This window comes from Gekko japonicus, unplaced genomic scaffold (genome assembly GCF_001447785.1).
Source record: "Gekko japonicus isolate JY-2015 unplaced genomic scaffold, Gekko_japonicus_V1.1 scaffold1774, whole genome shotgun sequence".
Lineage (NCBI taxonomy): Eukaryota > Metazoa > Chordata > Lepidosauria > Squamata > Gekkonidae > Gekko > Gekko japonicus.
The window spans coordinates 182,384-208,237 of record NW_015159768.1 but is presented as its reverse complement, the minus strand read 5'-3'; the positions used below and the strand labels follow the sequence as shown (position 1 = coordinate 208,237).

General features: G+C 49.3%; 1 protein-coding gene across 1 annotated transcript in view; it reads right to left on the bottom strand.

The window, feature by feature from the left end:
• Window positions 1-396: 396 nt before the first annotated feature.
• The window catches only part of SLC4A11 (solute carrier family 4, sodium borate transporter, member 11), a gene marked incomplete at its 5' end in the record, with an annotated part of 170,768 nt that continues 145,310 nt past the window's right edge, over window positions 397-25,854 (bottom strand). The window contains 4 exons of the mRNA XM_015406518.1: window positions 397-620; window positions 1,117-1,286; window positions 7,055-7,253; window positions 19,021-19,194. Coding sequence (XP_015262004.1) covers window positions 557-620; window positions 1,117-1,286; window positions 7,055-7,253; window positions 19,021-19,194 — 607 coding nt within the window. The remainder of the gene's footprint in view (window positions 621-1,116; window positions 1,287-7,054; window positions 7,254-19,020; window positions 19,195-25,854) is intronic.

Below are 25,854 nucleotides of genomic sequence, written 5' to 3'. Positions count from 1 at the left end.
GAATACCGCACAAAACTGACAGGCGCAAGTGGTACACGAAAGAAGTCACGGCTGCAGATGCCGCGCTGGCCGGTAAACGGATCTTCCTCCCGCTTCCCATGCACCTTAGTCACGGTTTACAGGGTTTGTCAAGTCAGGGGAACGGCAATGAAGCCCCAAATCGCCCGGTGGTTCTGCAGGATAAAAGGCGGGACTGATGAATCCCCCCTTAAGAGGTCGGCACAGTTCTAGGGAAGGGTTCAAAAAATATGTAAAATAGGGATTCCCCCATAAAACTAAGAAGTGTGTGGCGATTCCAAAACACTTGGATCTTGGAGATATCCATAACGATGGCCTGAACTCGGAACAAAACTGGATCATTCCCCCCCACCCACCCCAAGAAACTCATGTGCGTGGTCAGTCTTTGGCCTTCGGGGAGCAGTGCAGCGTCTTGGGAAGCCGCGGAGGTTCCAACGCGAACCAACTTCCGACGAGGAAACTCAGCCTGGCGACAGCTTCCTTTTCGTTCCCCCCGAAAGAGCTGTGAACTGTTGCAAAGGGCAAGGCCTGTTCTGGCCTAGTGTTCGGCATCCATGGCGTCCAAGTATTTCGCTTCGATAATCCTGGGGAGCAGGTTATACCTAGGATACAGGGGAACGAAGAGGGACAATTAGTTCTAGGTTCGCCAGCAATCCTAGGTTCTAGGTTCGTCAACGCAATCAATGGGATGAGACATCTAATAAGCAATGAAATAGAAGAGGAGATTGGATTTATACCCCACGCTTCACTACCCACAGGAGTCTCAGGGCGGCTTACAAACTCCTATCCCTTCCCTTCCCCACAACAGACACCTGTGAGGTAGGTGGGGCTGAGAGAGCTCTTTCGAGAACGGCTCATGAGAGAACAGCTCTGAGAGAACTTGTGACTGACCCAAGGTCACACCAGCAGCTGCACGTGGAGGAGTGGGGAATCAAATCCGGTCTTCCCAGATCAGTGTCCGTGCTCCTAACCACTACACCAAGCTGGCTCTCGTTAATAGGATGAGGAATTCCAAGGGGCCGGAATCCCGTCCAACCTTAAGGCTCTTAGAAACCCTTCCGTTTTGGCACTGCCAACGATGCTACCAGTGGGTCGTACCTGATGGGGATCATTCCTATCATGATGAGAGGGAAGATCATCTTCATGTAGGGCAGCGGAGACATGCCAAAGCCGCAGAGAATGATGAGCTGAAGAACCTGCAGGCCGGTGAAATAGTGGATTTTCCTCTGAGGCACCCGGCGGATGTAATGCGTGGGAGGGTAGGCTGTCTGGAAGATACAAAACCCGTTAGCACGGAGCCCGCTCCCCCACTCGAAAGCAAAACTACCAGCCACACCTCCGAACAGGCAAGCGTAACATCATCGCGCCTGCTGAAGGCCTGCCTTGTATTCAGGTTGTAACGACGATTTCATTTTAGCGTAGACGTTTTTTCAGCGGTTCAAGATTAACAGATTATCACTAACGTTAGGAAAGTTCTTGTTTACTCTTTTAAAGAGGGGACCCATCCCCAGGCACTGCAATATCAATGTTATATTGTCCGCTTCGGTATTTGAAATATGCATGTTTACTAATACATCTGATTTTACTTGTTGTATGTAACAACCCATAATATTTGATAAATTCGATGAATCCAAATTTTCCCCTACCCCCTCTTCCCTTTTGTATCCCACTTTGAGAAAATTAAAAAAAAAATTAATAAGAAGAAAGAAGAAAGAAAGAACGAAGAAGAAAAAGGAGAAAAAGAAAGGAGAAAAGAGAAAGAGGAGAAATTAAGAAGAAGAAAGAAGAAAGAAACAAAGAAGAAGAAACAGGAGAAAAAGAAAGAATAAAGAATAAAGGAGGAGGAGGAGGAAGAGAAGAAGAAGAAAAAGAAGGAGAAAAAGAAAGAAGAAGAAGAAACAGGAGAAAAAGATAAAAGGAGGAGGAGGCGGAGGAGGAGGAGAAGGCCTGCCTTACGTCAGCCAGCTACTACAGGGCAACATGCAGATCCAACCCGGGTTAGCTCCAGTGCAGTTGAAAACCATGACTTATTTTAATGATGGTTAGCTTTGGAGGGTAGCTGGCTTCCGGTCTGGCTCCCGCGAATGGTGGACGCATCCTCGGGTTGCTCCCGAGGGCGTCTCGCCCGCCCGCGGTGGAGGAGGGAATCCGCGCGAGCGGAGACCCGAACGAGCACCTCAGGAAGAGAGGAGCTCGGATCCGGGGCGCTTTAGGGCGCACTAGGGGGGAGTCGCTCTTTCGGCCGAGAGGTCGGAGACGATTTGCAGGAGAACAGCTCGATTTGGGTCCAGTAGCTCCCTAGAGACCGACAAGATTTCTGGGTTGTGAGTTTTCGAGCGTCAAAACTCCCTTTGTCTGACCAAGGCACCTTTGGCTCTTGGAAGCTCCAGCCCTGAAATGAATCTCGACTCTGATATCTGACAAAAGGAGCTTTGACTCTCGAAGACTCGTACAGCCCCCCAAAATGCTACTGAACTTGAATCTAGCTGTTTAAGGGTGGTTATAGACAGGGCTCCTTCCTTCCTTCCTTCCTTCCTTCCTTCCTTTCTTTCTTTTTTGAAAAAGAGGCACCGGGACATGCCAGAGGGAAATGAAGTTTTCAATCTACATACTGAAAACTCATTAACTTTGAAACATTTTAAAAGAATTTGGTCAAAGAGGTTCCGGAACTCTGTTCTGGAATGTCCCCCCCCAGAAAGAAAGCCCTGGAACTTACAGATCAAGATGGGTAGCCGTGTTAGTCTGTAGCAGTAGAAAAGAGCAAGAGCCCAGTAGCACCTTTAAGAGACAGTTTGGTATAGTAGTCAGGAGTGTGGAAAACGCGGGGGAAATCGCACTAAGCTGCGGGGCAAAATGTGGTCAGCATTACGCTTGTGGGAAATCACCCAAGGTCACTCAGCAAGACTCCATGGCAGAGTGGGGATTCGAACCCGATTTCCCCAAATCCTAGTCTGGCATTTTAACCGCTACGCCATGCTGGCTCTCGTGGCATGAGCTGTGTTCAGGCAATCACATTAACCCCAGTGAGGTTTAACTAAACCACATTTTTAGGCAACATCTGAACTGACACACTGTCTCTCTCCATCTGCCTCGCTCTCTCCTGCGCCGAGGTGAAACACTAGACTTCAAGAATCTTTTTAGTTCTGGAATTATGTGGATATCACGTTAAAAATGATGAAGATAGTGATTAAAATTTCAAAATTTTATTTTGTGTTCCATTCATATTTAAATAATCAGTAAGAATAAAATCCAGATTCAGGTAAACAGTTAAGACAATATTTAGGTTTTTAGTATAGGAATCTGTTCAACAGTTAAAGATGTATTTTCTTTTATCGTTAATATATTATTACTAATTTTGGGAGAGTTGTTTATTCCTTAGAGAGAGAATCTAACCCAAAATTCTGTAAAATGGATGCTTTATTAATTGTTTCTATATTTGAATTAAGTAATACATTTGATAATATATTTGATTTTACTTGCTGTATGTAACAATGCACGATATTTAACAAGTTTGGGGAATCTATATTTCCCCCTCCCCTTTCCCCCTTCTGTATCTCATTTTTCCTCCCTTGAGAAAATAATAATAAATTTTTTAAAAAAAAAAAGAGAGTGAAAGCTTTTTGTTTAACGTTATGACCACCACATCGAAAAGCACTGCACATCACGATCTCACCAGGAGGGGGGAGAAACGCACAGCTAAGATTGCCCGGAGGAATGTTTAGAATATGAGCAGAGACACAGCGGGAAATCATGGCGGATTGCCTTTCATCGTCTTATGCCAGAAGAACAGTGTCTGGCACAGCCGAAGCGCCTTTCCCCAAGACAAAGCTTAGATTCCCAAATTTTACAATAAATACCATTTAAAAAAATGAAGCAACAGCAGTTTTTGAGAGGCTCCCTCTGGCCTGATCAGATGAGTGGCAGTGGCATGGAGACGAGGGCCACTTGCGCCCAGATGCCCGTGGGCGTGGCAGGTCTTCGGTGCTAATAGCTGCCGGTTTGCATTCCTACCTCTACCGTCGCCCACAAAATACTATCGTGCGAGGCTCAGTCCTCCACTCTGACAGCGAGAGGACAACCCTACCCTTCTCATTATTCGCACTGGTGTCATTCTATGAAACTGTTTGGCTGCTCCGGCCCAAATCGGCAATCTGGGTTTAAACGAGGAGGCTTCTCAAGCAAGCGCAATAATCCTCTGCTGCTATCCCTTGCCCCCCCCAACCCCCGTGCTGAAACTTAGAAGATGGTTCGCTCTTTGGTCTTTCTGCTTGCTAGAGAAAACGAACACGCCGTAGCAAGGACAGCTGAAATTTCGGTGGCAACAGCAGAAGCGGTTCGGAAACCCAGAAGATTAAGGCTGATGGTTTTATGGATTTTAACTGATTATCGTAATATGTTTTAATTTGTAAAATCTGCATTAATCGTTGGTACCTGCCCTGAGCCTACAATACGAGGAGGGCGGGATATAATTCAAAAGGAAGGAAGGAAGGATTAAAGTGAGAGGAAAGGAAGAGAGAGAGCAAGAAAGAAAAAGAAAGGAAGGAAAGATTAAAGTGAGAGGAAAGAACAAAAGGAAGAATGAAAGAAAGGAGGAAAGGAAGGATTAAAGTGAGAGGAAAGAAAGGAAGGAAAGAAGTATTAAAGTGAGAGAAAAGAAAGAGAGAGAGAGAGAGGGAGAGAGAGAGAGAAAGAAAGAGAGAGAGAGAGAGAGAGAGAGAGAGAGAGAGAGAGAGAGAGAGAGAGAGAGAGAGAGAGAGAGAGAGAGAGAGAGAGAGAGAGAGAGAGAGAGAGAGAGAGAGAGAGAGAGAGAGAGAGAGAGAGAAAGAAAGAAAGAAAGGAAGGAAGGAAGGATTAAAGTGAGAGGAAAGAGAGAGCGAAAGAAACGAAGGAAGGAAGGATTAAAAGGAGAAGAAGGAAGGAAGGAAGGAAGGAAGGAAGGAAGGAAGGAAGGAAGGAAGGAAGGAAGGGATGTTTGCTTCCTGCAGGCAAAGGCCAGGACCCAAAGAGCTGCATCAGACCGCTAAGGTTCCCCTTTCCTACCACAAAGTTTCACCCTCTTCCTCTGAAAATGGCCACTTGGAACCAGTTTGTTTCCCTAAAGACATTGGGGTGGATCCTTAGGGTCCGCTCTGCTAACAGGAGCACCTTCCACCGGCAGAAGGAGCCTTCCTTGGATGTGAGACATTGTTGGTGGAGTGTACTTACAGAGCCCAACCTATTCCCCCGGTTTCTTCAGTCCACAACTGGACAAGAACGGTCAGGCAGACAGAGTCATGAGGAGGCCGCAAAGGCAGCTTTTGTCAGGAACGTTCTGCCGCCGTGAGCACATGCCCGAGGCTGCAGAAGGCACGTGAACACCTGAAACTACGTTCTACTGAATCAGACCCTTGGTCCTTCAAGGTCAGGCCCGTCTATTCAGACTGACCTTGGCTCTCCAGGATCTCAGTCAGAGGTCTTTAACATCACTTATTGCCCGGTCCTTTAACGGGAGATGCCGGGGATTGAACCCGGGACCATCCGCATGTCATGGTGACTGAGGAGAACCTCCACATTCAGAGGCACTAATCCTCTGAATCCGAGAGCCAGGAGACAACATCAGGGGAAGGCCTCGGCTTCACTGTTGTTGGACCTCCAGAGGAACTCATTGGCCACTGTGTGAGACAGGAGGCTGGACCAGATGAACTACTGGTCTGATCCGGCATGGCTCTTCTTATGTTTGAGTCAGGGGGACGCCTTGGCCTCTCTGCCCTGTTGTTGGCCCTTCAGAGGGCTGGCCACTGTATGAGACAGGATGCTGGAGTAGATGGACTAACCCAGCAGGGCTCTTCTCATGTTAGTGTCAGGGGAAGGCCTCGGCCTCCCTGCCCTGTTGTTGGCCCTTCAGAGGGCTGGCCACTGTATGAGACAGGATGCTGGAGTAGATGGACTAACCCAGCAGGGCTCTTCTCATGTTAGTGTCAGGGGAAGGCCTCGGCCTCCCTGCCCTGTTGTTGGCCCTCCAGAGGAACTGGCTGGCCCCTGTGTGGGACAGGAGGCTGGACTAGATCGACCCTCACTGGTCTGATCCAGCAGGGCTCTTCTGAGGTTCTTATCAGGGGAAGGCCTCGGCCTCCCTGCCCTGTTGTTGGCCCTCCAGAGGAACTGGCTGGCCCCTGTGTGGGACAGGAGGCTGGACTAGATCGACCCTCACTGGTCTGATCCAGCAGGGCTCTTCTGAGGTTCTTATCAGGGGAAGGCCTCGGCCTCCCTGCCCTGTTGTTGGCCCTCCAGAGGAACTGGCTGGCCCCTGTGTGGGACAGGAGGCTGGACTAGATCGACCCTCACTGGTCTGATCCAGCAGGGCTCTTCTGAGGTTCTTATCAGGGGAAGGCCTCGGCCTCCCTGCCCTGTTGTTGGCCCTCCAGAGGAACTGGCTGGCCCCTGTGTGGGACAGGAGGCTGGACTAGATCGACCCTCACTGGTCTGATCCAGCAGGGCTCTTCTGAGGTTCTTATCAGGGGAAGGCCTCGGCCTCCCTGCCCTGTTGTTGGCCCTCCAGAGGAACTGGCTGGCCCCTGTGTGGGACAGGAGGCTGGACTAGATGGACCCCTAGTCTGATCCAGCAGGACTCGTCTGATGTCCTTATGTTCTTAAGTCCAGAGTCAAATGACTTCTACACACTGCCATTTGCTGCCCAATGTTTTAGCTGTGGCCGAGTTAGGGAACCCTCGAGAGGCAAACGCAAGCCCCCTTCAACGGCCAGGAAGTGAAAGTTTCCTTTCCTGGACCGGATGGCTGGGGTTTCTTTGCTGGCTGCCCTCAGGTGGCGCCGTGCCCAGCAAGCTTTGCTGCGCCGTGCACAAAGATGTCAACAAACAGGGTCTGAGGAGGGGCGGTCGGGATCATGAAAGCAATCAGAGAGACCGCTTTAACGGTAGTGTTTTCTCACCGCGGGCAATCAACTCGTTATTATGAGTTTCCTCAGGAAACAGAGGCTCAGAGCCGTGCGCGGCCCTCTCCCCCCTCTCCGGCTCGCAGGCCTTCCGGCCGCGCTTACCTGCTCTTTCTTCAGCAGGAGGGCCACCCTCTCGAAGAGCTGGTTCCCGTCGATGGAGGTCAAGGCGATGTAGAGGAAGAGCCCGTAGAGGACGGGCTTGGGGATCAGCTGCAGCGGGAACGGCAGGAGCAGGAGCGAGAGGCCCACCAAGGAATTGGCCACCAGCGTGGTCAGCCGGGTCTCCTTCACGCTCACGATCCTGGAGGGGAGGAAGAAGCGCAATTCGGGTTTTTTTAAAATAAGGCAAAGGTTTCCCTTGCTCGGAAGCCAGTCGAATCCGACTCTCGGGGGGCGGTGCTCATCTCCGTTCCCACGCTGAAGAGCCAGCGCTGTCCGAAGACGTTTCCGTGGTCATGTGGCCGGCATGACCAAGGTGCACGGAATGCTGTTACCTTCCCACCGAAATGGTACCTATTTATCTACTTGCAATTTCTAGATTTCGAACTGCTAGGTTGGCAGGAGCTGGGACTAGAGACGGGAGCTCACTCCGTCATGCGGCACACTCGGGTCTCAAACCGCTGAACTACCGACCTTCCACAGCCTGCAGTTCAGCGTCTTAACCACTTGAGCCACCGCAGCTCCTGTCTATACCTTGTGGCTAATAGCCACTGATGGACTTCTGCTCCATATGCTTATCTAATTCCCTCTTGAAGCCGTCCATGCTTGTAGCCGCCACCACCTCCTGTCTCTGGTCCCAGCTCCTGCCAACCCAGCTGGGGACAGGAGCTCACTCCGTCGTGTGGCACTCGGGTCTTGAACTGCCGAGGTACAGACCTTTCGGTCTGCAGCTCAGCGTCTTAACCTCTGAGTCACCACTTAGCAAACAGTCCATAAAGCACAGGCTGTGCCTATTATGAACATTCAGTAACATACAGCACTCCGGGGATCTTAAAACAGGGTGCCCACCAACCCCTTTTCAAGTGTTTTCAGAAAGTGGGTGGGGCAGGTGGTTTTTTCCTGCCGAGGAGGAGGAGGAGAACTGGTTTTATACCCTGCTGGTGAAAGACAGTTTGGTGCAGTGGTTACGAGTGCAGACTCTAATCTGGGAGAACCGGGTTTGATTCCCCATGCCTCCACTTGCAGCTGCTGGTGTGACCTTGGGTCAGTCACAAGTTCTCTCAGAGCTGTTTTCTCAAGGGCAGTCCTCGAAAGAGCTCTCTCAGCCCCACCTACCTCACAGGGTGTCTGCTGTGGGGAGGGGAAGGGGAAGGGATTGTAAGCCGCTCAGAGACTCCTTCGGGTAGTGAAGGGTGGGGTATAAATCCAATCTCCTCTTCTCTCTTCCTCTCTCTTCTTCAGTACCCAAAGGAGTCTTGGAGTCATACATAAATCCTGTAAGACTTAACATCACATAAGGCTCCAAATATTTCTCAAATATACAATAGTATTCAATACATGAAATACAATAGATTAAATAGATGACTACGATCAATTTTTTTCAACCCTGTTTTCAGCTGCACTAATAACTTCCTTTGGATATTTCCTATTAATAAACTGCTGGAATGGAATCAGTTTTTCTTCATGACAATCACTCAAAAATGTAGAATTTCATTTTGCTCTTAAGTACTGTCCATATGGTGAGTTTTTTCTTAATGTTATAGGGAGAAAAGAGTCGTATCGCAAGTAGTCATTCCTGTCTGTAGGTTTCCTATCGAATTTTACAATAAGTCAACCATTCTTGTTTACTACCATTGTGTACAAAAATGCTATTTCTTTCTGATGCCACGCCCTCAGATTTAATGCGGTCATGTAAACGATTTGTCCAATCAATGAGTTCCTCAATACATTGGCCACGAACTGCCCTGTGCCCTCGGTTTGGCCTGTTAAGGGGTAGCGGTGGCGCAGTGGGTAAACCTCCTGCATAACTATAACGTCTGAACTGCCAAGCTTTGTCAGTTCTAGCCCCGTGCTGGTGTGAGCAACCAGCCTTGTCTCTAGCTCATCATCTACCCAGCGATTCGAAAGCTTCGGCAAGTAGATAAATTGGGGACCACCCGTAAGGGGGTGGGCGCACCACTCCCCTTGGGAGGTGTTAGCTGCCAGGACTGACATTTGCGGCACGGCAAGATCAAAAGTGGGGAAAATCTGCATTCCCTGCAGTGGAGCGAATCGGCCAGGCGGTGGCAGTGTGGCAGTGCGACGAGAGCCCTGACTTCATCAGCCAGCCGACAGAATACATGCCGTCGGAACATGACTAATACAGCCTGCAGATGGATCCTTCGACCAGCTACAATGTGTGTGTGATTAAATATTGCATGTTGTCTTCCCTATCCCCCACGAATATATTGTTAGTCCATTGTCTTTGAGTAACTGTAAATCGCTCTGAGCCCACATGAGTGGGAAAAAGCGATTAATAAATTGAAAGTATTATTATTATTATAAGCTGAAGGCGCACTGTGAGTCCTCAGAGGGGCAGGGACCCCTTTGGTCTGTGTCCCGGACTGCACCTGGATCACCTACGGTGTCCACAGAATTCCGAATCGCCCATCCCGGCTACTGCAGGACTCTGGGCAATGTACAACAACTAGAATGATCAAAGGGTTGGAACACTTTCCCTATGAAGACAGGTTGAAGTGCTTGGGGCTCTTTAGCCTGGAGAAATGACGGCTGAGGGGGGGACATGATCGAGGTTTATACGATTATGCATGGGATAGAGCAGGGAGAGAAAGAGGTACTTTTCTCCCTTTCTCACAAGACAAGAACTCGTGGGCACTCCATGAAATTGCTGAGCGGTCGGGTTAGAACGGATAAAAGGAAGTCCTTCTTCACCCAAAGAGTGATTAACACGTGGAATTCACTGCCACAGGAGGCGGCGGCGGCGGCTACGAGCATGGACGGCTTCAAAAGGGAACTGGATAAGCACATGGAGCAGAAGTCCATCAGTGGCTCTTAGCCACAAGGTATAGATAGGAACTGTCCATGGAGCAAACGTCAGAGGACGGCGGAAGACAGGAAGGCCTGGCGGGATCTGGTCCATGGGGTTGCGAAGAGTCGGACTCGACTGTGGGACTGAACAACAACAATAGATAGGACCTCTCGGTCTGGGGCAAGGGATGCTCTGTATTCTTGGTGCTTGAGGTGGGGCAAGAGTGGGAGGGCTCCTACTGTCCTGGCCCCACTGCTGGACCTCCTGATGGCACCTGGTATTTTTGGCCACTGTGTGACAGACAGAGTGTTGGACTGGATGGGCCTTTGGCCTGATCCAACACTGTCTTCTCTTGTGTTCTTATTAATAAAAACATCTTTATAAAAAAAACAACAACATTAAAGCAGTAGATACATTAAAACTCCAGTTGGCAAACTAAAATCCCCCCCCCCCCCAATTCCGGACTGCCTGGCCACCTTGTGGGCAGAGGAGGAGGGGGCACAAAACGATCCAGAGAGCATAAAAGGGTGCCAAGCTAGAGTGGAAACCATCACTGTCCTCGACCAGCTTCACAGGCCCTGAGGAATTCCGTGAGAGCCCGCGGGGCCCTTGTGGTGTTTGGCCGAGAATTCCACCACGTCGGGGGCCAGGCCTGAGAAAGCCCCGGCCCTGGTCAAGGACAGACGGACATCTTTGGGGCTGGGGAACACCAGTAGATTGCTATCCAGAGAGCATAATGCTCTCCCGGGGACATACCAGAGGAGACGGTCCCACGGGTATGTTGGTCCCAGACCGCTCAGGACCTTAAAGACCAACACCGAAACCTTGAATTTGACTCGGAATTCTATCGGAAGCCAGCACAGCTGGCGCAGCACGGGTTGTATGTGTGCCACCCGTGACGTTCCTCTCAGGGCCCACAACGCTGCATTCCGGATCAGCTGGAGCTTCTGGGTCAGCCTCAAGGGCAGGCCAACGTAGAGTGTGTTGCAGTACTCGAGCCTGGAGGAGGTGACTGCTGCGTGCAGCCAGTTTGGTGCAGTGGTTAAGTGGGCAGACTCTGATCTGGGAGAACCGGGTTTGATTCCCCCACTTGCAGCTGCTGGTGTGACCTTGGGTCAGTCACAAGTTCTCTCAGCTGTTCTCTCAAGGGCAGTCCTCAAAAGGGTTCTCTCAGCCCCACCTACCTCACAGGGTGTCTGTTGCAGGGAGGGGAAGGGGAAGGAGATCGTAAGCTGCTCTGAGACTCCTTCAGGTAGTGAAGGGTGAGGTATAAACCCAATCTCTTCTTCTTTCTCCACATCCAGCTGCTGGTGTGACCTTGGGTCAGTCACAAGTTCTCTCAGAGCTGTTCTCTCAAGGGAAATCCTTGAAAGAGCTCTCTCAGCCCCACCAGCCTCACAGGGTGTCTGTCTGTTGTGGGGAGGGGAAGGGAAAGGAGATTGTGAGCCACTCTGAGACTCCGAGTGAAGGGCGGGGTAGAAATCCGATCTCTTCTCCTCCTCCATTACCCTGTTACACAGCAGTGGTGGTAACAATACAGGCCATGAAGAGGAACTCCACTGGAGGGAGCAGAGTGTACCAGAAATGAGAAGGCGGTGCTAGATTGAAAGTCTTTCTACAGGGATTCTATGAGCACAGCAACCAGACTTGGGGGCAGAATTCCCTTTTCTCCTTAGCAATGAACACCCATAGCTCTGGCTATCCCCTGGGGCTCTCTTGCTCTCTGTTTCTGGTTTGTAATGGCCTATGGCTAAGTACAATAAAACCCTTCTATACATGGTACCCTTCAGAGCTTATCCATCGCCGTAATTTAGCCTTTTGCCACTGGCTAAACAAAACCTCTCGAAGCAGCCAAAATCCTTCTTTCTGCCATTTAATCCTCTCCCAGAAAAAGTGACTTGATTTTTAGTGGTACGGGGGTTTCTCCTTGGCTTCTGTGCTATCCGAAACGGAACCTGAGCGTAGCTCAGCGGGGAATACTACTCCCGATATTCTCCAAAACTTAAACTTGTCCTAAGGAGCCGGGTAATTTGAGAAACTTCTCAGTTGCCTTGTTCATGCCTCAAAGATAGCATCCAGTTCCAGTGGGTGGGGGGGAGGACGAAGAGAAGAAGAGGAGGAGGAGGAGGAGGAGGAGAAGGAGAAGAGGAGGAGGAGGAGGAGATTGGATTTATACTCCGCCCTTCACTCGGAGCCTCAGAGCGGCTTACAAACCCCAGGGCTGAGACAGCTCTTTCCAGAATTGCCCTTGAGAGAGCAGCTCTGACAGAACTGTGGCTTGCCCAAGGTCATCCAGCAGCTGCAAGTGGAGGAGTGGGAAATCAAACCCGGTTCTCCCAGATTAGAGTCTGCGCACTTAACCACGACACCAGACTGGCTCTCATGAGAATGAGGAACTTCACCCCCGCCCCCCGGGGAAGAACACCCTGACAAACTCCTTTTTACTGCTAAAATGACAAACTCTGCTTGGTTGGTAGGTAAGCGGCGCTTCGGAGGAGAGCGAACAGGGAACGGGGAGGCTGGCCGTTAGGTCTCCTTCCCCGTCTCTTCCAAAAAAAGGTATGTTATTTCCTTAAACATCTGCAGCCGCTCCAGAGCCAGGCAGCTACGGGTTAAGCGAGCCATAAAAAATAGAAATTTTGCGAACTGTCCTTTCCATCAGTGGTAAATGTCCGTGAAGAGGCCCGGTCGGCCGGAGGCCACGAGATAACGAAGGCGGTCCTTTGGCCGACTCAGAAGCAGCCCGGACCAGCCTGCGGGGCCTGATGGTAACATTATTCCGCTGAAACTGATGAAGGTGGCGGCAGCCCCGAGAAGGCACCCCACTGCTAGACCAGCAGTCCCGCAAGCATGGTGCTAATGACTCAGACAAGCGAAGGACGCCCGATCCCATGTAGGGGATCGCAGTGCTGAGGCCTCAGGGACAGAAACGCCAGGCGGCGAAGCTGACGAGCGGATTAACACGGCTCAGCTACCAACAGCCATATCTCACGGTCTGAGATCAGGTTTAGAAAGAAGAGGAGCTCAGGGTCGTGGTTACTGGTGGTTGCTGCCACTGTGGAGCTCCCAAACCACTGAAGGATGAGCTGCCGAGGTCCAAACACGAGCCTCTCTGGGGAGTATTTTAAGACCTATCCATCCCAAGAAGAAGAAGAGGAGGAGGAGACTGGATTTATACCCCGCCCTTCACTCGGAGCCTCAGAGTGGCTTACAAACTCCTTTCCCTTCCCCTCCCCACAACAGACACCCTGGGAGGTAGGTGGGGCTGAGAGAGAAGAGAGGAGATTGGATTTATACCCTGCCCTTCACTACCCAACAGCGTCTCAGAGCGGCTTACAAACTCCTTTCCCTTCCCTTCCCCACAACAGACACCCTGTGAGGTAAAAGAAGAAGAAGAAGAGGAGATTGGATTTATACCCTGCCGTTCACTACCCGAAGGAGTCTCAGAGCGGCTGACAAACTCCTTTCCCTTCCCCTCCCCACAACAGACACCCTGTGAGGTAGAAGAAGAAGAGGAGGAGATTGGATTTATACCCCGCCCTTCACTACCCGAAGGAGTCTCAGAGCGGCTGACAAACTCCTTTCCCTTCCCCTCCCCACAACAGACACCCTGTGAGGTAGAAGAAGAAGAGGAGGAGATTGGATTTATACCCCGCCCTTCACTACCCGAAGGAGTCTCAGAGCGGCTGACAAACTCCTTTCCCTTCCCCTCCCCACAACAGACACCCTGTGAGGTAGAAGAAGAAGAGGAGGAGATTGGATTTATACCCTGCCCTTCACTACCCGAAGGAGTCTCAGAGCGGCTTACAAACTCCTTTCCCTTCCCTCCCCACAACAGACACCCTGGGAGGTAGGTGGGGCTGAGAGAGCTCTTTCAAGGACTGCTTTTGAGAGAACAGCTCTTGTCAGAACTATGGCTTGCCCAAGGTCATCCAGCAGGTGCAAGTGGAGGAGTGGGGAATCAAACCCGGTTTTCCCAGATTAGAATCCACGCACTTCACCACTACACTAAACTGGCTCTCAACTGACCTTGGGGCTCAGGATTAAGGCAGGAGACGCCGGGCTTTGGGCGAGGCAAAGGCCAATGAGGCTGCATATGCAAATAACCTCTGTGTTCTGACTGGCTATAGGAGGGAGATGAACAGCAAACTGTTTAGAATGTTGGAGGCGAGACTCGAGCAATGCAGCCAGTGGGTAGGGTCAGATTCTGAGTGACACACCGGGGCGCCAACCAATTCCGGAGCGCGTGGAATGTTCTAGAGAAGTGCCACCACCATTCGGCTTTTATTTATAAGGGAGATACACTACGTTTTTATAGTTGGCCCTCTATTCTGTTTGACCTACCTCTATTGGTTCTTAGTCATGCCACGGACCTCGGGGGTGGACAAAGCTCTGCCCCAACAACTCTGCTCGTGGCAGAAGGGGCCTTCTTCGGGTGCCAACCTGCAAATGGGCCAAAGCAACAACTGCCCAAATGCGTGCTCTCTCCGCTGCGGCTCCCGCCTTGTGGCACGGCTGGCCCAAGGAGGTTAGGGAAGCCCGCATTCTCCTGGCCTGCCACAAACTACACAACACTGAACTATTCAAAAGGGCCCTTCTGAACAGGTAATAAGGCTGCACCATACAACACAGTTCACAAATTTACCGGGATAGCCAGTAAGCCAGTTTGGTGTAGTGGTGAAGTGCGCGGACTCTAATCTGAAGAACCGGGTTTGATTCCCCACTCCTCCACTTGCAGCTGCTGGATGACCTTGGGCAAGCCGTAGTTCTGTCAGAGCTGTTCTCTAAAGGACAGTTCTGGAAAGAGCTCTCTCAGCCCCGCCTACCTCACTGGGTGTCTGCTGTGTGGAGGGGAAGGGAGAGGAGTTTGTAAGTCGTTCGGAGACTCCGCGTAAAGGGTGGGGTGTAAATCCAATCTCCTCCTCCTCCTCTTCTTCTTCTTCTTCTTGATGAGGGACTGCGGTCTATACTGCTATGTACTGCTTATTGTAAGTAGGTAAGTAAGTAATTTCTGTGCCGCTTCATATGTCCTGTGAACACTCATGCTATTGCTTCAGTTCTTTCTGGGGGTTCCAGATTTCTAATATCCTAATGCACTGGTTACTGCATGTCCCGTTTTGTTGACTGTACTGAGGGGGGATGATTTTATGGTGCACTGTTATTCCGTCCTACAGTTTTTCCCCCCATGGTACAAAGTACATTCATTTCTCATTTCATTGATATCCTCCAGGGGACACAGAGTGCCAGGCAGGGGCCACAGTTCCATGCAGAAGGTCCCAAGTTCAATCCCTGGTATCTCTAGTTAGACGGCTCTCAGGAGGCTGTCTATGAGACACTGCGAATCAGAGAATATGGGGCTAGAGGCAATAGTGGTGGTCTCCCTTGAGGGCCTCTACGAGATGCTGCCAACAGTTTAACTGGCTTTGGAAAAACCTTGGTTCCAAGCACACGAGGTGGCTTTGTTTCGATTTCTTCTTTTTATTTCTTCTTTTTTTTAAAGATCTGTTTAAATTTTGCATGCCTAAGATTTCTCCAGATCCACGATCTCAGGAGGCAAGGTTTTGAGGAGGAGGAGGAGGAAGGAGGAGGAGGAGGAGGTGATTGGATTTATACCCCGCCCTTCAGTCAGAGTCTCAGAGCGGCTTACAATCTCCTTTCCCTTCACCTCCCCACACACAGACACCCTGTGAGGTAGAAGAAGAAGAAGAAGAGACTGCCCTTCACTACCCAAAGGAGTCTCAGAGCGGCTTACAAACTCCTTTCCCTTCACCTCCCCACACACAGACACCCTGTGAGGTAGGCGGGGCTGAGAGAGCTCTCTCGAGGACTGGTCTTGAGACAACAGCTCTGAGGGAACTTGTGACTGACCCAAGGTCACACCAGCAGCTGCAAGTGGAGGAGCGGGGAATCAAACCCCGCACTCCTAACCACTGTACCAAACTGGCTGCACCAAACTGACAGTGGGGAGAGCCACTGCATGTCACAGTATAGCTTCCCAGATCCGACAAGATCGGGCTGTACCGTGCCACCTCCCCTGCCCTTCACATATATACACATGCATATATACACATGAAGCTGCCTGATATTGAATCAGACCCAGCAACCCATCGAGATCAATATTGTCTACTCAGACCAGCAGTGGCTCTCCGGGGTCTCAGGCTGAGGTCTTTCACATCACCTACTGCCTGGTCCTTTCCACTGGCGATGCTGGGGACTGAACCTGGGACCTTCTGCATGGCAAGCAGATACCCTACCACTGAGCCACAGCCCCTCTTTACAGCTCTCCAGGGTCTCGGACCAAGGTCTTTCCCATCACGCGCTACCTGACCCTTTTAACTGGAGATGCCGGGGACTGAACCCGGGACCTTCTGCGTGCCAAGCAGAGGCTCTACCACTGAGCCACGGCCCCTCTTTACAGCTCTCCAGGGTCTCAGGCTGAGGTCTTTCACGTCACCCACTGCCTGGTCCTTTCCACTGGCGATGCTGGGGACTGAACCTGGGACCTTCTGCATGCCAAGCAGATGCTCTACCCCTGAGCCACGGCCCCTCTTTACAGCTCTCCAGGGTTTCAAGCTGAGGTCTTTCTCATCACCTACTACCTGGTCCTTTCCACTGGCAATGCCAGAGATTGAACCTGGGACCTTCTGCGTGCCAAGCAGAGACTCTACCACTGAGCCATGGTTCCCTCCTTTGCAGGATTCAAAACTCAGAGTCTCTTACATTCAAACCCACCTAGCCGGCTACAGCCTCTGGCTCGTTTCAGTTTTAAAACAGCATTACCCCTAGCGTCAGCTTTATGGCTCAGTGCTCTGACCCAGAGCCCTCCAACGGCTCAGCATGGTCCGGACCTTCAAAAGGGTACCACTTAGAGTTTCCGGTCTATGGCGGCACGCTGAGCAGTCACACCTCCCGGACCTCCCGGGGGTGAAGCTGCGCTCTGGCCGAAGGAGGGGGTGCGCAGGATCATCACCCCCCCAGAGACCCGCCTGAAGGGGCTCTGGCCATGGGACCCTCGAGGGGTTAAGAACATAATGTTGGATCAGGCCAAAGGCCCATCCAGTCCAACACTCTGTATCACACAGTGGCCAGAAATACCAGGTGCCATCAGGAGGTCCACCAGTGGGGCCAGGACATTAGAAGCCCTCCCACTGTTGCCCCCCCCCACCCAAGCACCAAGAAGACAGAGCATCACTTGCCCCAGAGTCCCTATCTATACCTTGTGGCTAATAGCCACTGATGGACCTCTGCTCCATATGCTTATCTAATTCCCTTTTGAAGACGTCCATGCTTGTAGCTGCCACCACCTCCTGTGGCAGTGAATTCCAAGTGTTAATCACTCTTTGGGTGAAGAAGTACTTTCTTTTATCCGTTCTAACCCGACCGCTCAGCAATTTCATGGGTTGCCTCTTCGCTGGCGCCGGCGCGATGCCGGGGAATTGAGGCGCCTCTCCGTCCTGAATGTTCTTTGTGCTATGTGCTTTGTGACCGAATGGAACCAAGTGACGCTGACCGGGGCAAGCGCAGGAGGTCGAGCGAAAGAAACAGAGCTTAAACGAGGTCTGAGGACCAACTATGAACATGAGTTCAATCTAAGCGTTTAAATAAAAGGAAAAGAAAGCTCCCCAAACCTCCCACGGAACAGAAAGTGAGGCGAGCGGGGGAGGGACACCTCCCAAACGCATGTACTTAAAAGCGAATTGGAGGGGGGGAGCGGAAGAAAAAGCGAATAAAACTGTTAAGAAAGACTTACCAAGGCGAGTTCGAGCATACAAGCACATATTCAGAGACTTTTAAAATATCGGTTAAAGTAAACAATCCACAAAGATGGCGGGGAAGAGGATGGAGAAAGAGAAACTTTTAAAAGCGAAAGGGACTGAGAGCCCAAGACCAGAAGCAACCAGCGAGCTGGCAAAGACATTGGCGGAATCCATGCGCCCTCTACTGGACCAGATGAATAATCTCAAGCAGCAGTTGTCATCAATGTATCACCACCCAGCAAAATCAATTGAGTGAAACACTTAAAATGATGAACCAAACAGCTGAGAAGGTGAAAGAAGTGGATGCCACTGCACAAAAGGTGAAGAAGAAAGTACAAAAGCTGGAAAAGAAGCAAATCTCCACGGAAGATCAGCTGTTACAACTGGAAAAAGCTAATTTGATTCTTCGCTTCCAGGGCCTTCCAGAGACTAAAGGAGAGAATCTGAAGGAGAAGATGAGTGAATTATTGGCCCCAATGACAGAGATGAAGGTGGAATCTTTGTTGAGCGATATGGATGTGGCCTACAGGTCATATTCAGGATATATAAAGAAAAACAATCTGCCTGGGGAAATAGTGATAAGATTCTCGAAGAGATGTGTGAGGGATGCAATCTTGAAAGAGGCATCTGGAGCCCCTTTGACAATTGGAGATAATGCTATCAGAATCCCAAAAGACATTCCATTTGAAATAAGACAAAGGAGAAAGAAGTACAAAGATTTAATTCTTTTTCTCCAGACAAATGCAATTGGATACAGATGGCTAACACCAGAAGGGGTAATCTTCAAAATCAAGGATAAAAAGGAAAAGATTGACTCTGTTCAGAAAGCATGGACATTTTTGAGAGTCCAGATGGGAGAGCCAGAGGAGGAAGAAAAAGAAGGGATGGACAGTAAGTCCAGCGGCGAGCTGGACTCGGGGTCTTCCGGAGAGGACTCTCTATCAGAGAAAGGGGCAGCCGCCCCTAAAAGTCCTTATAAACTGCAGAAGAGACTGGGCAAGGGGAAATGAAGGCTGAAGGACTCTGAATTGTACCTTTGAAAAAACGTTTTTTTCTTTGATACTAGATGCTTAGGGGTCTTTCGGGTTAACAGTGATAGTTAAGATATGAAAAAGATAATACTATAGTTGAATCAGTTCATAATGGGATTAGCGTGATTGAGATAACGTGTGCAAAGCTAACTAGATTATCTCCTCTCTTGGGCTTTTAGATAGTAGTGGGTATCTTTTCTTTATCCCTTAATTTAGTCCCCTTCCCTATTTCTGTTGTAGTTTGTAGTCTTTATAAAAATGCAATAAAAAAAATCCCCTCCGGGGAGCCCAAAAAAAAGGGGTACCACTTACGTCTCATAGATGTGCCCGTTCTCCACCCTCTCCTCCACGTAGGCCAGAGCTCGGACATGCATCGGCGAGTGAGGGAACGCAGCGTGGATCCACGGCAGCCCGAAGAGCGACAGCCCGGTGTTGATCAGAGCCACGAGGAGGAGGTCCCAGTGATACGCGGTTCCCTTCACTAACCTGAAATAAATTCTTGTTAATGAAGTTTTAATGCATGTTAGCAGGGTTGGGGGGGAAAATGGTTTTAGGTATAAGTGATGCGCATAACGGGCCATCAAGTAGCAGCTGACTTACAGTGACCCTGTAGGTTTTTCAAGGCAAGAGACAGAGGTGGTTTATCATTGCATGCTGTCAAGTCACGGAATAGCACCCTGTGATGGCATTTTAAAATGCTGCTTCGTGCAGAGAGTCAGGGAGGTTAGGAGTTAATCTTCCCTGGAGAGAAGAGCTAAGGTGATTGGCTGCTCTGCTCACACTCTGATTGGCCAGCATCAGCTGAGAGAGATATGAAACAGCTGGTCTGGAGGGGAAAGGGGTCTTTTTGCAATTTGGTCTTCTGAAAACCAACGTCCGGGATCAGTAGCCAGGGAAGAGACTTTTGGGGACTCAGTGTTTTCCAACAGGCAATAGTCAGAAAAGTACTTTTACAAGAAAGAAGAAGAAAACCCCCATTGTCTAAATATATTAACACTGCTCTGAGGGAGAACTTAGATTCTCAGTAAGCAAAGCTACAGAACAGCCTTATACAGACAATGGGTACTGGAGAAGGATTTGGCAGAAGGTCTGGGAAGTTAGAGAGAACTTCCAGACAAGCCAAATAGTAAAAGAAGTTATTGCTTATTATGGACAAGGAGAATAACTTCTTGCCAGCGAAAGGGGTTGGGAAGAGAGCCCTGGTCTGTGATAAAGGAGAGAGGCTTAGACACCTCAGGAATTAATGAAAAGCTGTATTATCTAAAGGAAAACTGGCAATATCTGAAGGAAGAAATCTAGAAACATCAACAAGAACTGTGTTGTGCTGAGAGATACTAAACAAAGTACCTCTCAAAGAAAGAAATGGAAAGCACTGAAACAAAACTACAAGTACACTCTCTTGAATGTTCTATGAATTCAACTCTGTAAATAATAGAAAGTTTTTACCTCAGCAATCTCAAAACCTTGACTCTTCCCATTATACATTCATTCCCTGCCTGTTTAATAAAATCTTTATTCTGTTTTTGGAAGTTAAATTTGCCTCAAGTGCCATTTCTCAGGAGCTTAGAGAAAACCGGACAGCTCCTGTATTTTTCAGTAGAGTTCCTGAGCTGAGAAAAAGCCTTACCTAAATATCTAAACATAGGACAGTCAAGTCTTTTATGATAAAGATATACACGCTACTGTGGGGCTACTCAGTCACTGAGGGGAACTGAAAATCTGGCGGGAAAAATCTGTCAGACAGCTGAGGAGATACGGGGGTCCGTCATAAACCCACAGAGTTTTCAAGGCAAGAAATTGCTCAGAGGAGGTTTGTCATGACCTGCCTCCAACACTGGACTTCCGTGGTGGTCTCCCATCCAAGTACAAACCAGGGCCGACCCTGCTTAGCTGACCCAGGTCTGACAAGATCGGGCTAGTCTGAACCACCCAGGCCAGGGCAGGTCACTTTTAAGTTACTCTGAGAAAATCTCTGAAGATGGGGGCATGGGGAAAAACCGAGGATGGCCTGGGTGATTTCCTTCTTCTTCTTCTTTTTTAAATTAAATTTTAAAAAACAGTCAAAAATAAGAAAGTAGATCCTGATATTTATGTAGAGCAAACAGGGAGGTGTCAATTTTATGTGCTGCTGACGCTTCTAAGAGGGGCATCCATTTTTCTTGGGGATTGTCAGGAACGGGTTGATTTTCAGATCTAAGGGTACTAGTGGAAACTTTGTCTTGTAGAAAAAAGTCCCACAATTCCAGATACCAATCACTCAGTTGTAACGTCTTCTTAGATTTCCAGTGAAATGCAATAACATTCCTAGCAGCCGCAAGACATAATTCTATTAGCTCTTTCATAAGCCCATTAGGGGCAGAATGACTCCAATGGTTCAGGAGGAACGAGGAGGGTTGCAGTTGGAGGGCGCAACCTGTAATTAGAAATATTTGGGCATTGACTTCTCTCCAGAAGATCTGAACCTTGGGACACTCCCACCAGCAATGAATATAGGTGCCACGGGATTTCCTTCCAATCTGTTTCCAATTGTGACCCAGCTTAGGTATGGACTTGTAAAGAGGCTTAAGTACATAAGCGAGAAGCCAGGAAACAGCTGGAGATTTTGCACCGTTGTGACGATGGAGCAAACAGACAGGGGAAGGGGTTGAGCCTATGGGAGCCCTGAGTCCAGAGGACTTTGAGACCAACTTCAGTTAACTCTGAGCATGGTCAACAGCTCTGTGCTGAAGATGGTTTGTTAGCTGCTTTAAATCGGGATATCCAGAAATCAACTTGGTTGAAAGCCCTGGATGAGAAACTGATGAAAGTTGACGGTTGCATTTAAAGAAAATTTGTATAAAATGTTCTATAGATGGCACCTAACCCCAGATAGGTTAGCTAAAACGTATAAAAACTTGAGTAACAGATGCTGGAAATGTAATAATCATGTTGGATCATACTATCATATGTGGTGGACATGTAAAAAAGTTCATAAATACTAGATTGGAGTACATATTCTCTTACAATCAGTGTTGAATATGACAATAGTTTTTAAACCAGAAATATTCTTGTTAAACTGTCTGCCAGATGACTTCGATAAGAACCATAGACATTTTATTTTACATGTTATAACAGCAGCCAGAATCTTGTTCGCAACAACATGGAGGACATTGAAAATCCCAACGCTTAATGAGTTGATAACGAAGATTATGGAATCAGCTGAAATGGTCAGATTGACAAATATACTAAAAGGAAAAATGGAAGAAGAACTTATGGGACCATGGAGGGCGTTCTATGACTGGTTAAAGCATAGCTACTGAGAAACTAAATGAGGAACAATAAGAAAGATGGTTATAATCAGTGTTCCCTCTAAGCTGAGTTAGTGTGAGCTAGCTCACAGTTTTTTAGCCTCCAGCTCACACATTTTTGTCTTCGCTCAGGAAGGATGGCTCCAGAGCAAACTAATTTATGCAGAAGGCAAATTGCTGGCTCACAGCTTTAATGCCAGTAGCTCACAAAGTAGAATTTTTGCTCACAAGACTCCACAGCTTAGAGGCAGTGTTCCCTCTAAGCTGAGTTAGTGTGAGCTAGCTCATAGTTTTTTAGCCTCCAGCTCACACATTTTTGTCTTAGCTCAGCAAGGATGGCTCCAGAGCAAACTAATTTATGCAGTTGCCAAATTGCTTGCTCACAACTTTAATGCCAGTAGCTCACAGAGTAGAATTTTTGCTCACAGGACTCCATAGCTTAGAGGGAACATTGGTTATAATCGTTGGGAAACTTTCAGGAGGAGATTTGCATGCAGAATGTTCATTTGGATCCCTTCCTTCCTCCCCCCCTCCCCTTCCCCCCTTTCTATAGATAGATTAATAAAACTCTATTTTTTAAAAAAGAAACTGATGAAAGTTGGGATGCTGATTGATGATATTTTTGAGATGGGGGAAAAACCAAAGCATTTTCTGTGATCAAAAAGTGAGCCCTGGAAATCGACCACAGTCGTTGGATTCTGAGAGCCCGCAGAGTATGATCACCCCTATTTTTTGGTCTTTCTTACCCCAAATCTTTACTCCCCCCCCCAATATGTACTATCTTACCATCCCACGTTATTGCAGAGCTTCGTTGTTTGCAAGACTGAACATCATGCCTACAATGGTTTTGCAAGGGAGGTTTCTGAATAGGTCCTACACTGACAGAATCTGCCCTGGTGGCCTTAACGGGACCTTCCACGCCCTGCTGGGATGCAGATTTTTTTGAGATGATGAGGGATTACTATATTAAGCCTTTATTTATGAGGGATTACTATATCATAAAGCTGCGGTGGCTCAAGTGGTTAAGAAGCCGAACTGCAGGCTGTGGAAGGTCAGTAGTTCAGCAGTTCGAGACCCGAGTGTGCCGCATGACGGAGTGAGCTCCCGTCTCTAGTCTCAGCTCCTGCCAGCCTAGCAGTTCGAAAGCAAGAAATTGCAAGTAGATAAATAGGGACCGCTTCGGTGGGAAGGGAACAGCGTTCCGTGCGCCTCGGTGTTTAGTCACGCCGGCCACATGACCACGGAAACGTCTTCGGACAGCGCTGGCTCTTCGGCTTTGAAACGGAGATGAGCACTGCAACCCTAGAGTCGGACTCGACTGGCTTTCGAGCAAGGGAAACCTTTACCTTTACTATATCAAGCCTTTATTCAACCAACCGCCCCCCTGTACTCGGGAAACCCAAGCTCTTCTGCCCAGCGACGAGGATCCCACGATCACTCTGGCAACGGCAAAATCTGTCTCGGTCCTATCAGCCCTTGCATCTAAAAAATAACAAGTGTTTTCTGCTGCTCGGGACTCGTGAATCAGTGAGCTTCTAAGAGTACAAAAGGAAAGGAAATGTCAACGGCAGCCTCCTCTTTATAACCCGACAGCGTCCAAGGTTAACTCCTGGCAGCAAAGACAAGATGGCTAAGATAAGAACAAGACAGCGGAACGGCAGAGACACCCAGGGAGCAGTGTCCCCTCTAAGCTGAGTCAGTGTGAGGCAGCTCACAGTTTTTTAGCCTCCGTCACGCACGTTTTTGTCTTAGCTCAGGAAAGATGGCTCCAGAGCAAACTAATTATACAGTAGCCCACGAGACGGCGGAGGCTGCTGAACCAGAACATTTGTCTTCCAGGGCTTTTTTTGTAGAAAAAGCCCATCAGGAACTCATTAGCATATTAGGCCACACCCAAGACAGCACAGCTCATTAGCATATTAGGCCACACCCCATGTCCCCAGAAGTGTGGTCATCCAGCCACACCCACCTTTTGCTTCTTATTCTGTTTACTTTGTTTGTTGTCAAAACCCAGGGCTTTTTTTGGAGCAGGAACTCCTTTGCATGTTAGGCCACACACCCCTAATGTAGCCAATCCGAATGAGTTCCTGCCACTGGGTGTGGCCTATTATGGTGTGGCCTATTATGCTAATGAGTTCCTGCTGGGCGTGGCCAACTTGGGAGCCAGCCGGAACTCCGTTCCTGTGTGTTCCTGCCCAAAAATAGCCCTGGTCGTCTACGTGTCATCTGCCCCCGGCCCCCCCCGCCGCTGCATTCGAGCATGTCCCGATATGGGGATCGTCTTCCCCTGAGAAACCCTTTGCCCCTCTCCAATGTGCACATCTCCTCTTGGCCACATCTCCTCTGTCACCTTTGCATTTCTTAACAGCAAGACATCTACATTTCCAGTTCCTGCGACTCATCTCCTGATGGGATTCTCCGGGTTATCCAAAACCTATTAAGACCTTAGACAAATACCAGCCATCAAACCCTGTGCCGGCATTCCAGGAAGTGCTCATTAAGGTGCCCTCACAGCTACTGTAGCCCCTCTACATCAATTAATCACAGACTGGGAAACCTCCGGGTTTCCTTTGTCCTGTCCCCCAGGACGCTACACAGTTTGGTGTCGTGGTTAAGTGTGCAGACTTTAATCTGGGAGAACTGGGTTTGATTCCCCACACCTCCACTTGCAGCTGCTGGGTGACTTTGGGCGAGCCATAGTTCTGTCAGAGCTGTTCTTGAAAAAGAGCCTTTTCTGTCAAGAGCTCTCTCAGCCCCACCGACCTCACAGGGTGTCTGTTGTGGGGAGGGGAAGGGAAAGGAGTTTGTAAGCCGCTCTGAGACTCCTTCGGGTAGTGAAGGGTGGGGTATAAATCCAATCTCCTCCTCCTCCTTCTCCTCTGCATCTCTGTCGCCTGGAGATCAGTTGTAAGCCCAAGAGATCTCCAGGCCCCACCTGGAGGCTGAGAGCCCTACATCCACTCATATATTAAAGCAAGCAGATAAAGACAGCTATAACGGTGGGGTATAAATGGGTTAAACAAACAAACAGACAACAGAGCTGAGCTTTCTCATAGAGCCAGTTTGGTATAGTGGTCAGGAGTGCGGACTCTAATCTGGGAGAACCGGGTTTCATTCCCCACGCCTCCACATGCAGCTGCTGGTGTGACCTGGGGTCAGTCACATGTTCTCTCAGAGCTGATCTCTCAGGAGCAGTTCTTGAGAGAGCTCTCTCAGCCCCACCGACCTCACAGGGTGTCTGTTGTGGGGAGGGGAAGGGGAAGGACTTTGTAAACTCCTCTTAGATTCCTTCGGGTAGTGAAGGGTGGGGTATAAATCCAATCTCCTCCTCCTTGTTTCTAGCGCCTCCGTTTCTCCATAGCCTTGTTTGATCGTGTTATTGTTTCGCTTTGGTGTGTGTTTCTTATTTGTACTTCAATAAAAAAGAATCTCCTTTTAATTTAGTGTCCTGATCCTTTCGAGACGCGCCCCTCTTGAACCTGACCCTGGTATACGTCGGTGTGCGATCCTGCCCGTTACTTCCCATTCTGCCAGCCCACCTTGCTAACTTCCCCGTCAACCCGGAGACAGGCAGTCCGGGTGACGCCAGCTCCTTGTCTCAGAAACTGACCCAGAATCTGCCACTTGACAAAAACGGCAGGCCTCTGATTTGGCAGAAGAGAAACTCCCGTCCCTGCCGCCTTGACACCCCGCCTGATTCTCGCTGGGACCGAAACATCAAAGGGCATACTTGAGCACGGCAGATTCCGACTTCTGAGCCGCTGCATAAATGTGAGCTGCAGCTAGATAAAAGCGAGACACCATTTGTATATCTTGCCCTACTTTGAGACTGCTGGATTTTTTTGGGGGGGGGGGGGGG